Below are 13,254 nucleotides of genomic sequence, written 5' to 3'. Positions count from 1 at the left end.
GTGTTTATTTTATCTTTTACAAATTGAAGGCATCCGTTTATTTCATATGTTGGCAAAGTAATCGGTACAACCTGGGGAAAATCATCACAGATAATGAATGTACTTTCTGTTCTTCTTAATCTATAATTTTTCTCTCTCCAGCACGGCATCGAAACCAATTATCATATACAAATGGATCTCGGTTCGACATGTAATTCACGATGCGCATGTCCAGAACGATACAGCCCTGTTTGTGGCTCTGATGACGTCACATACTTCTCGGCTTGCCATGCCGGTTGCACGCTTTCCAACATTAATGAGGTACGTAATCTTTAATCACCCAATCAGTGTCGTGCCGTGTATTTTATCTTGCACACTAATCCTGTAATAACTTCCCCATTCATGACAGCATATGTTTTGCAATTTCGGAGACTCGAAATAATTATCTTCATCAACGACATTATAATTCAATCAATAACAAGAAAATAAGCTTAATGAAGACTTTAATATACATTTCTGTACTGGTTTTATGTAAAAGAAATTACTATGATACAGATGTTGTACCTGTATTAAAATATTGAACTACGTGCACCGATTCACTGGTGCCTGAATCTATACGTAAAGTGTTTTAATTCGTAGTTATGCTTGAGAAGGTGAACAGAATGATTTAACCCCACGATCTCGGAAACACAAACTGCAATACGGTAGAGACGTTGATTAAAGGTATACTGTCACCTGTTCCGATTTTGCCACAGTTACCATGGAAAGAGAATATCTAACCAATCGCAGGTTTTAAGCGGGTGGTCGCTTTTTAAAAACAGCGCCCTCACATGGGCATTTTGAATGCCAAGGAACGCCCCTTTGACCATATATGGGCATATTTAGATTACAGGTGACTGTATACTTGTTTCAAACGACTGAAAGAGTAGATAGAGGACGTCAAGTATATCCTTTGGGTAACCTCACTCTTTTATCTGTTCTACGATAAGTCTAAATCGACCAGTTTACCCAGTGTGAATTATTTCCTTGTCTTTATCCATGTTGTAAGACTTACGAAGTGTGTGGATGCGTTGGAAAGCATAGAAATCTGAAAGAGAACGTTACGGAAAGAAGCGCTTCCAGAGGATCATGTTCGAAGCCTTGTGAACGAGACCTGATAATATTCACCGTTCTGTCGGGGATTTTTGGAATTCTGTTAGCAATGGTTCTCATCTTAGATGCGATGATAATTCTGTGGTAAGTTTGATCACGTGCAGTTTGGAAGGGATCTAATGATGCAAAAGGTCGCATCGCGAGTTGCTGAGCTACCGACTAGAGTTAACATACATGGGTTTATAAGTCTAGTGTACTGCAGGAAAATATTGTTGCCCAAAAATGACCATCAAGTTTGGTTTAATTTGTTGACAAAATTTTAACAAACTGCCAAGAACTGCGATTGAAAGTTGCATTCGATTTCAATAAACCATATGGTAAATCACAATGTGTTACCTCTCTCCATATAAGGAAATTAATTTACATCCATAGTTTTATGGTAACGAAAATATAATACACACGCAAGTAAGACAGAAATCATGGACTCTTCATGTTTTCAAATTCACAGGTGCGTTTCTCCAGCGGATAAACCATACGCGATGGGATTCAAAGCTGTCATCACTCAATTATTCGGTAGGCAAATTATCAATGCTATACACTTATGAGCATTCAATAAATCAATATCATCGCACGTTTTCGATTCTCAGTAATTGGCAGCCTTTGTTTACGTGTTTGGCATACCTTGAGGATAACATGTGTTTTATTGTTGCATGGATCTGCATTGGGACGCTGCTTCAATAAAATACGTAGTGCTTTTTTTTGATCCACTGCTCAGCCAGTACATTCGAATACAACAGCCCAGTCCTTTTAACCTGTTCACCCCCAATTCTCTGTAAACAGGTCCACTATCACCATTGATAACAATGGGTTTGGGCCAAACCATGGTAGGGAAAGGTTAAACAGTCCAGTATTCGCTTGCTCTCGCTGCTGTTCTTCATTACGAAGTGTTCATATTGACAAGTACGTCCAAACAGTAATTCAGATAGCCGTAGCAGTTTGCAAGTTATCAAAGTGTTTTTTGAAAGTGTACCTATCTTAATTGACATTTTGATTTAGGATTATTTTGTTTACACAACGGTCGCTACATGAAACTAGAGTACCGTGACATTTTTTCCTTTTTTGCAACAACTGACCGAATAATTTCTTTCATCACAGGAACCGTGCCGAAAATTAAATTTGAAATCAGAGCCGGCATATACTGCGCACAAAAATGATTTACGCCCGTAGTCTAACCTGCGAAAGGTTTTATATTAAATTGAATACAGCTGCGGATTTATGCGAATCTTCATGTTTACACAGGTTCCATGCCGTCACCATTGTATACGGGAATTGTCATCGATTCTGCCTGCACCCTGTGGGGGAAGACACCGTGTGGTCAACGCGGAGCCTGTCTCCTCTACGATCTGCCTGATTACAGGTACAAGTTGATGGGCTTATTTGGGTTTCTCAAAGGAACCTCCTTTGTTTTCTACATCGTTGCCATGGTAACACTATTCAGGAATCCCAACCCGGGGAATATCGGAGACTGTCGAGGAGTTTCTGGACAAACTGGAAATCCTGAACCTCGGCCGGTAATTAGTGACTCCGAATCTCAGTCAGTGTAATCACCCTAAGGTAAAAAAAGTGATACATGAAGCTCAAAGTTAATCTTTGTATGAATTTCCCTCTGGAAATGTGCGCTAGCACCATGTATGTTGATTGTCTGTATTCCAAAAGATAGCATGTTGACATATTTTCACCTTATGACTTGTTTGCATTTTCAATAGTGTTGATTTCTCTTTTAAAAAGTAGTTTTCCTTTCAATTATCATGAGTGTCGTTTTAATATGATTGTAACCATCTTCGCCGTCGATTACTTTCTATTATCACTGAAAGATCATTTTTAGGCCAGATCTTGATTAAATTTGTTGTTCCTGCTAGTGTGAAATTTCATTATCACAAATTACCAATCTAGGAATGGATAACAACAATAAAAAACATTATGTAATAATCGTAATTGACATTTTTCATTTCACTTCTTTATTGATGTTAATTATGTTTTGTTTTGTTGTTGTTTTAATCTGTATTCTCAAAACTTGAGATCTTTTCGTAACACAAATATCTCAACAGTATGTATGTATGTATGTATATTGTATTATGTTTTATTGTGCATATGATTATTGAGGCTAAACTTGATTAGTTGATCAGTATCTATTTTACAGTCTATTTGTGTTCTGTTCATTGTTCAATTGGTTAAAGTACCAACTAATAACGAAGGAACGGGTGAACAGATGAATACTTCAAAGTGTGTAAAACTGAACTGGATATCTTTTTAAGCTAAACAATATAAATTAAAATATTTATGATTCTTATTATTCAAATGATTCATTGTGGCACTGGTATCTCGGAACGAATCGTACTTAACATTCTACTTGTTACCTTTACTTCCGTCCCACTGACCTCTGACCTCTCCACGGTATCGGACATGATTAATTATATTATCAAATAGTGATTTGAAGTCAACTGATCAGAAGAGTGATGATCAGCTGACGCCCCAATTTCCATACCACATTCACACTGCAGAGTTCATGTCGCTTCTGGGGCAGCCTGGTTTTGCAAAATCATTGTGAACGTGCAATGTCGACCCTCATATTGGCTGGACTAAATTATGTAGGGTTTGAGGGGGTTAAGAATCGTCATAAATTTGAGACAGAGAACTACCAATGGGCGGTAAAACATCTCATTATGTAGGGTTTGAGGGGGTTAAGAATCGTCATAAATTTGAGACAGAGAACTACCAATGGGCGTAAAACATCTCCACCAGATGTTATATTGACTTGCACAAAGATTCATCAAAGAAAGTGATATCGCAATTTTGTCATTATTCCTGAAACTTTCTCGTGTAAGACTTGGTACTAAAACCATACTGTCACCGTAGAGGTAGCTGAAATGTTCGTCTCCGGGGACGAGCAGAGGTAGGAGTGTCTTGGTCTCCGTACTGGTTTCCTCTTGCTGTTATTTATTTATTTTTATGCGCTGGACCGTGATATGTATTGGCAATAAAGATTTATACTACCGATCTTGGGTGTCTTAGTCTTATCTTAGCACTGGTTTTGTATAGATTTCTTTTTTACAAGATAAAACATTCAGAAGTCAATGCACAACTTTCACCGAGAGTACCTACTGAAACACACTGCCGAATGCGACACACAATGTCTTTCTTTGTACGAACAATCACTGATCTGTGGTGTATCCATTGACCAAACTTGAATGAATGGAGGTCAATACAAGAGATGTATCTTCTCATTCCCACTTTGGTCTCTTTATTAATGATTAGTTGCTTACATTTACTGAAGAGATCGACAATTGACTGAATCGAATCTTACTGTTTTTTTTTCAAATGAAACAAACTTTGACAGATAAGCTTTCTGTTTATCTAATTTGTTATTCAAGTTTTTAAGTTTAAAAATATGGAAAGTTAAAATCTATTTATACATTGATGTATGTATGTATGTATGTATGTATGTATGTATGTATGTATGTATGTATGTATGTATGTATGTATGTATGTATGTATGTATGTATGTAGTATGTATGTATGTATGTATGTATGTATGCATGCATGTATGTATGTATGTATGTATATGTGTGTATGTGTGTGTATGTATGTCCGTACGTATGTATGTATATGTATATGTGTGTATGTATGTCCGTACGTATGTATGTTTGGGTTATGAGAGAAGGGAGGAGAACAAGTCACACGGAAATCAAAGTCCTCTCACAAGCATGATCATTTAACTCTAATGTTCCTGCACACCGTTGAAACCTAACTAAAAGTCATTACTGTATAAAAGATGAAAATCTGTATTATACCAATGGAATCTCTCTTTACGTGACATGCATTGAAACCAATACTAGAAATACGAAAATACGATCTACTTACAATAAGGGTACAGCTGAATATTAATAATGCTTCCATTCAAATTGTTGTTATATATAATTCGTAAAGAGGTAATATGCTACAAACTAAACGGTATAGTGTGAATTGAAAACTATTACAATAAAACCAGTTAAATCCATAGTGTTCATATTAATATCAATACTAAAATATGGGATCTACTTACAATAAGGGTACAGCTTAATATTAATAATATTCTTCAATTCCAATTGTTGTATTACAATTAGTAAAAAGGTAATATGCTACAAACTGAACGGTATAGTGTGAATTGAAAACTATTACAATAAAACTAGTTAAATCCATAGTGTTCATATCATAGACGAATTGTGATAACAATTACAAATTTAAAAAGGTAAACGAAATTGTATTAAGGTAATAACCTAATTGTATCCTTCAGTTTCACTACAACTGGCTAATCGCTGTACGGATTTCTATTTGTATTGACACCTGTTACAAATATTAATATCTTAAAAGTATGATGATAATGGCAATATTAACATGTCATTGTTCCACAAAATATTGAAAATTTTAGTGATACTTCACAGGGTGAAAATTTCGGAAGCCAACTCAATTCTAAAAATGCTAATTAAACTGAAATTTGAATGTAATTTCTTGAACTTAACAACTGAAATCTTCAACAATCATATAATAATTGAAATTACTCATACCAAAATCTATATCAGTATACCACAGCCAACAATTCATGTCAAATGCGATTAAAATCTATTAGCGTATTTAACTAGCATTACAAGATACTTCTACAGAAAGCTATCCTTAAGTCATCAACCATCAACCCACAGATAGCTGCGTTTCCACAGCTATCACTACGGATACGTCATCATTGACTCGAGAAAGGCTGCTAATATACAGAACACAAGATAAAAACCCGCAAGCAGCAACTTAACACGAGAGAGATGTACGGCTGTGACAGCCCCAAATTTTCAAATATTTACCCATATATTCCAGATTAATTTTTAATGATAAGAGTTATAAAATCTAAAGAAGACTGTGCTCATACAGTGTTAAAATTAGCGTAACTCTCGGGTATCCAGCTGCTGCAAAAAGATACAGGAGAAACCTTTGAGAAAACACATTTCCTTTGGTAACAATATTTGGCAAAGTGTTTTTCATGTATATGTCGTACAGTGAATTCTAGTAAACGTCGCCATGCAATTTGATAAAGATGTACTTTGAAATGTGATTTAGATGTGCTTTGAAATTACATTGGCCTTCCCTGCTTACACAGAGTTCATGGGCACAAAGTTTTAGAATCAAAGGAATAAATGAATTGCATTCGTAAATCTCTATACCAGTACATACGATAGAACTGGAGCATGGCATATATTTATTTGATGTCCTTTTAAATGCATACTTGACATCATGTACATATCATTTTACCGATGACCCTTGGCAATTCACGCTTGCAAACTTTATTTTACAGTAAATTCGTTAGAACTGCAGCTTTGCTTCACCTCATTAGGAATATGCCTCGCCTTTTTACAATTTGTCATCATTTACATATTCACGTCATTTACATATTGCCCTCGTTCGACAACTATTGTCTAATAAACACAGTTTCGTATTTTAGAATGATTCTTATTTTCAAATCGAGTGTAAATTGTTTGTCACGTTGCCACAACATGTTCGGCTTTGTGTTGGTAATCACGATCTGTCATTTGAATATTTTCATTTTACCAGTTATTTACTTTTCCATCAAGACATCTGAGGAAGTGTGACGTCTTGCCTGTTCTAATTTCTTGTAAAGGTTTCATACACATGTTCAGGAGCCCTGGTGTCAGGTGAGAGAGAGGAGTATGATGAATCACCCGATTCTATTGCATTTGCATTTTCATAGATTTGCTTTTGTAAAAGTTGATCAGATATTTCTGGAGGCTTTACACATCTATCAGGTATTTCCTCTCGATTTGTTGCATCAGCGCCCTCATTTTTCATGACAGTGGTATTCAAATCAACAATGCTATCATTGCCTTTTTCGCTATCATGTCGACTTTTGAAGGTGTCCTTTAAGTCACTGAATCTGAACGTAAGATTAGATGTTTGTTCTCGACAGTTACCGTCTGCACTCGTGCGTTTCCTATAACAACTATCATGAAAATCATCATTATCACACCTACACCTAAAAAAAGTCCGCCAAAGAATGTTCCGGTTGCTATGCCTACGGTGCTTTTGTGTTCTGAAATCGATTTTGCGTTAGTAATCGGTATTGTAGCGTTGTGATCCATAGCCGTCGTACTGTATAGAGTGGAAGATGTCACTTTCTGAACGATACGCAAATGTGTAATGCAAGCCGCATCGCCTAACAAGTTAACAGCTATGCATGCATATAATCCAGAATGCTTCATCTGAGATCTCACAATAACAATTGTACCTGGTTGTTTAGCTCCAGATCGCCGAATTCAACAGTTGTGTCATTGCTGTTGCCGCTTTTGTTTACAATGTCTCCATTCGGTGTCATCCAAAAACATTTGGTTCAGGCACACCTGTTGCAGTACAGGTCAATTCTACGGTATTACCGGCATCAACATCAACCCATCTTATGAGTTCGGAGAATTCAGGAGACGTGCATGTCATATTCTCTTCTGAAATATCCATAAAATCCAGTCCGGCATAGACCTGTGGTGTTTGACACGTCAACCCGTACAGGTAAATGTTGATTGTTTCTCTGTTATCCTCGACCCACTGTCGCAGTCCACGGAGGCGGCAATCACAAACCCATGGATTGTTTTGCAGGAAAAGGTGGATGTTTGATCCTGTTTTGATATCATCGAAGACTGCAGTTGGCAATGCTGGGAGTTTGTTGTTTGTAAGATCCAAATATCTGAGATTAGTCAATCCCCTGAATGCTGAAGGGGATATATTTTCGATGCAGTTGTTTTGCAGGTAAAGAGAACTTAGCTTGGTCAATCCTTCAAACACCCCATCTTGCAATGAAGTGATGCAATTATAATTCAGGTTCAAGTCAGTAAGCTGTGGTAAGTTGGCAAGCTTGGAAACTGCTGTGATTTCATTATTCTGTAAGTGTAGCTGTCTTAGCGAATTTAAGCCAGAGAAGATTCCTGACGGCAATGTTGATATCGTGTTGTTGTGCAGATGCAGATACTGTAAACTGGACAAACCATTGAAGGAGTCAGATGACAATGTTGTGATGTCGTTGTTATACAGGTTAAGACGTTTTAACGAATCTAAGCCAGAGAAGATGCCTGATGGTAATGTTGATATCTTGTTGTTGTACAAATACAGATACAGTAAACTGGACAAACCATTGAAGGCCTCAGATGACAATGTTGTGATGTCGTTGTTATAGAGGTCAAGACGTTTTAACGATTCGGAATTTAAACCAGAGAAGACTCCCGATGGTAATGTTGATATCTTGTTGTTGTACAAATACAGATATCGTAAACTGGACAAATCATTGAAGGTGCCAGATGACAGTGTCGTTATGTTGTTGTTAAAGAGGTGAAGATGTGTTAACGAATTTAAGCCAGAGAAGATTCCTGATGGCAATGTTGATATCGTGTTGTTGTCCAAATGCAGATATTGTAAACTGGACAAACCACTGAAGGTATCAGATGACAATGTTGTGATGTCATTCTTATGGAGGTAAAGATGTGTTAAGTGAGACAAACGACTGAACTGATTGGAAGCTAGTGACGTCAAAGCATTGAATTGAAGTTGCAAATTTGTCAAGTTTCCAACTTCATTAAATAACGTGGTAGGTAGCATTGTCAGGTTAATGTTGTTGGTAAGATACAAATATCTGAGATTAGTCAACCCCTGGAATGCTGAAGGGGATATATTTTCGATGCAGGCGTTTTGCAGGTGAAGAGTACTTAGCTTCGTCAATCTTTCAAACACTCCATCTTGCAATGAGGTGATGCAATTATAATGCAGGTTCAAGTAAGTGAGCTGTGGTAAGTTGGCAAGCTTGGCAACTGCTGTGATTTCATTGCTCTGTAATTGTAAATTTGTTAACGAATTTAAGCCAGAGAAGATTCCTGATGGTAATGTTGATATCTTGTTGTTGTACAAATCCAGATATTGTAAACTAGACAAACCATTGAAGGCGTCAGATGACAGTGTCGTTATGTTGTTGTTATAGAGGTAAAGATATGTTAACAAATTTAAGGCAGAGAAGATTCCTGACGGCAATGTTGATATCGTGTTGTTGTGCAGATACAGATACTGTAAACTGGACAAATCATTGAAGGAGTCAGATGACAGTGCCGTGATGTTATTGTAGTCAAGGTATAATTTCTCTAGACTTTTCAGTCCACGGAATGCTCCAAATGAAATGACTGAAATCGCGTTGTTGTTGAGATATAAGTTCTTCAGCCGTGTCAAAGAACTGAACGCCTCTGTGGGAAGTGAAGTGATGCTATTGTGATCAAGGTCAAGGGTGACAGTTTCAGCTGGAATACCTGAGGGTATCACTGTCAAGGATCTGAAGTCACAGTCGACGTCGCTATTCGATCCACAGCTGCACATTGAAGGACAACTCATGGCTCCATTGATGTTCAAAAGTATTATGAACAGCGCCACCGATACAGTTGTGGATCCAACCATGGTTGCATAAGTTTCACCGTTGAAAAAAATACAAACGTTGATCAGGCGAAGCCAACAAAACTGCTCTTGTAAAAATGATAAATGCTGTTATGTTATCGTGCTGTCGATGGCTCTGGTTGTGATGTACTTGTGTCACTCATAATAGTTGGTGAACTAACAGTTGTTAAAACCTTTGACCGACTTTGCTCAACGTTTTTATTTCGCTTATGTTGCAAATGTCCATTTAATTACACCGAAACCAAAAGAATGTCATATCCCAATGCTGATTTCACCAGAAAATTCCACCATGCATGGAGCGTGAAAAGTGTTATGTACACCTTCAGAGGAACATAATAATAGACAACTACCAATACTCGAATTGTAGGAAGGTTTCACGTTCTGACTCTTTATTCAACAAACATGTTTATATATTTAACTGTAATGGAAATCTGCGATATGTTTTCATTTACTGATGAAAATTTACAATAAGACTACAAAAAATGAGATTATGGCACTAACAAGTCTGTATACCATGATAATAAAACGGAAAGAAAGAGCATCAAAGAAGAAGCAATATAGATTCGCATGACAAAAAGCAAATTGACTACCACAAAAGTTAGCTCGACGCCAATACTGTATGTTAGGAACAAATTAAAAGTGTGTCTGCCTTACCTAACCTTGGAGACGATTGAGAAGGTCGGTGACAATAGAGCGGACAAATTTACCCACTGTAACGAGTTCATGGAGAATATGCCAAATAAATTTCTAAGATTTTTAAGATAATTTTTATCTTATCTTTTAAAGTTGGCACAATTTACGAAATGATTAAGTCTGCTGGGTGGATTGGTCATAGGCCCGGTGTTATTTTTATAACACTCACTCGTTATGCAGAGACGTAGACTTGCATAATCATAATAAGGCTTTATAATGTTAACAATAACGACTTTTTAATACCACAATTTTTTAGCAACTTTTAACGATTTGCGACAGGGACACTGAAAGATCCGGACGAGCGCAGGAACCCCGTGACCTCAACTCGCACTAGTGACGAGGAACTCGTTTATGACTGAACTTTGACCTTTGGTTCGTAAAGCTTACTAAGGGACTGATCAGTTTCTTCGGCCTGGGGGGGGGGGCGGTGGATTATTTTTTGCCGACGTCAAAAAGTGGCTGACCCCCCTATTCCAAATTTCAAATACAGGGTGACCCCCCCTATTCCAAATTTCGAAAACAGGGTGAACCCCCCCCCCGCACGCGATAACTGTAAAACAAAAGGTGGACATAAATTATATATATATATATATATATATATATATATATAAATAAACAGATTACTTCAAGTACAAAGTAATGAAATCTATTACTTAAGTTTCATGCATCTTGCAATCCTCAGATAGAGTGAAAGGATTACTAGCTCGACACTCTTACATATATGATCGGGACGAACCATTCTATTTGTAGGTAGTGTTAAAATTCGATAAATAATATTTGTTTTGGTGGCGACATTTTGAAACCAACTCAGAGCGTTTGTTTAACAGTGTAGATTTGTCAGCATTGATAATATGCAGCTTTTCTGATATGCAAAGATTACATCGCTTGTTAGTCCCCACGGACACCGTCCGGGGGGACTTATAGGTTTGGTCATGTCCGTGCGTGTATGCGTCCGTGCGTGCGTGCGTGCGTGCGTGCGTCCGTCCGTCCGTTCACGCAGATATCTCAGAGATGCCTGGAGCGATTTCATTCAAACTTGGTACAAGGATTACTTCATATGTCATACAGATGCACGTCGATTTGTTTTGTGATACGATCCAATATGGCTGCCAGGCGGCCATTTTATTACGATTTTTTCATGTACAGAGCAATAACTCAGGCATGTTTCAACTGATTTTATTCAAAGTTGATACAAGGACATTGACCAATGTCATAGATATGCACTTTAATTTTTTTGTGATACGATCCAATATGGCTGCCGTGCGGCCATTTTGTTATGATTTTTTCATGTACAGAGCCATAACTCAGGCATATCTCAACTGATTTTATTCAAAGTTGGTACAAGGACATTGACCTATGTCATACATATACACGTAAATTTGTTTTGTGATACGATCCAATATGGCCGCCAGGCGGCCATTTTATTATGATTTTTTCATGTACAGAGCCATTACTCAGGCATGTTTCAACAGATTTTATTCAAAGTTGGTACAAGGACATTGATCAATGTCATAGCTATGCACATCAATTTGTTTTGTGATACAATCTAATATGGCCGCTGTGCGGCCATTTTGTTACGATTTTTTAATATACAGAGCCATAACTCAGGCATATCTCAACCGATTTTATTCAAATTTGTACAAGGACATTGACCTATGTCATACACATGCACATTGATTTGTTTTGTAATACGATCCAATATGGCCACCGTGTGGCCATTTTATTACGTTTTTTCATGTCCAGAACCATAACTCAGACATGTAACAAGCGATTTATTCAAAGTTGGTAAAAGGATTGACCAATGTCATACATATGCACGTTAATTTGTTTTGTGATACGATTCAATATGGCTGCTGTGCGGCCATTTTGTTATGATTTTTTCATGTACAAAGCCATAACTCAGGCATATCTCAACCGATTTTAATCAAAGTTGGTACAAGGACATTGACCTAAGTCATACATATGCACATTGATTTGTTTTGTGATACGATCCAATATAGCCACCATGTGGCCATTTTATTACCATTTTTTCATGTCCTGAACTACAACTCAGACATGTATCAAGCGAATTTATTCAAAAGTATGTTTATCACAGACCTAATGAAGAGGACTCTATCCTCTCTGAGGGCCTGTAATCAAAGTACCTATTAACAAGTGGGACTGTGTCATCAACGATGACTTGTTCATGTTAGAGTAGCTCAATGCTTTATCAATGATTGACCATGAAATGTCAAAGTCTTGTCCCTTATTTGTTAAGTTCCATACATATTTTGATAACTCGGTGTCGTTTTTGTATCTCTCGTTGCGGAACGACTTCATGTGATTAGTGTAGCGCGTCTTGAAGGTGTTATTAGTGAGGCCGATGTAAACCCTCTCTCCGTTGCCCTCCGTTGATACGTTGGCCTTGTACACCACGCCTTTGACTTGACAGTTACCCTTCAAGGGGCATGCTGACTTAACCCTGCAATTGCAATCAGCTGGTTGGTCCTTACGTTGTTCTCCGGAGATTACCCTCTTATTGTGCGATTTGATTATACTTGCCATATTCCTCATACAGCTATAACTCACTTTAATTGTGTTTCTGTTGAAGATCTTGTGAAGTTTAGACCCCTTTGGAAAATTTTTATCGACAGTTGGAGAAATTTCCTGCCGATGTTTGTTTCCACGTTCTTGCTGAAAGAACCACGTGAACCACGTTGAACCACGTGATATGACGCTTCCTGTTATTGCTTCTCCTCGCTGATTGGTTGGTCTTGGTGAATTCAATTTGTTCGGTGTAGCCGCTTGCCTTTAGCGCTGTATTGTATCGCCCTTTATATTTATCAAAGATGCCCTTATCACTAGATATTGTTGAGATGCGTTTGCTTATTGCGTCAGGTATGTGATTAATAATGGTTGGCGGGTGATTAGACTGCTATGGACATACATTGTTTGGTCGTTCGGTTTACGATACGGGTAGAACTTGCCGTCGTT

General features: G+C 37.5%; 2 protein-coding genes across 2 annotated transcripts; one reads left to right on the top strand and one right to left on the bottom strand.

Annotated features, from left to right (window-relative positions):
* Nucleotides 1-229: 229 nt before the first annotated feature.
* On the top strand, nucleotides 230-3,079 carry LOC139143371 (solute carrier organic anion transporter family member 1A2-like). Its single transcript, XM_070713630.1, has 4 exons — nucleotides 230-300; nucleotides 1,028-1,215; nucleotides 1,580-1,644; nucleotides 2,371-3,079. The coding sequence occupies exons 2-4, from the start codon at nucleotides 1,181-1,183 to the stop codon at nucleotides 2,673-2,675; spliced, it is 405 nt and encodes a 134-aa protein (XP_070569731.1). The 5' UTR covers nucleotides 230-300; nucleotides 1,028-1,180; the 3' UTR covers nucleotides 2,676-3,079.
* Nucleotides 3,080-6,457: 3,378 nt separating this feature from the next.
* LOC139143352 (insulin-like growth factor-binding protein complex acid labile subunit) lies at nucleotides 6,458-9,602 on the bottom strand. Its single transcript, XM_070713594.1, has one exon. The coding sequence runs from the start codon at nucleotides 9,589-9,591 to the stop codon at nucleotides 7,480-7,482; it is 2,112 nt and encodes a 703-aa protein (XP_070569695.1). The 5' UTR covers nucleotides 9,592-9,602; the 3' UTR covers nucleotides 6,458-7,479.
* Nucleotides 9,603-13,254: the final 3,652 nt, after the last annotated feature.

This window comes from Ptychodera flava, chromosome 11 (assembly GCF_041260155.1).
Source record: "Ptychodera flava strain L36383 chromosome 11, AS_Pfla_20210202, whole genome shotgun sequence".
Lineage (NCBI taxonomy): Eukaryota > Metazoa > Hemichordata > Enteropneusta > Ptychoderidae > Ptychodera > Ptychodera flava.
The sequence above is the reverse complement of the archived record's forward strand: the minus strand, read 5'-3'. Positions and strand labels throughout refer to the sequence as shown.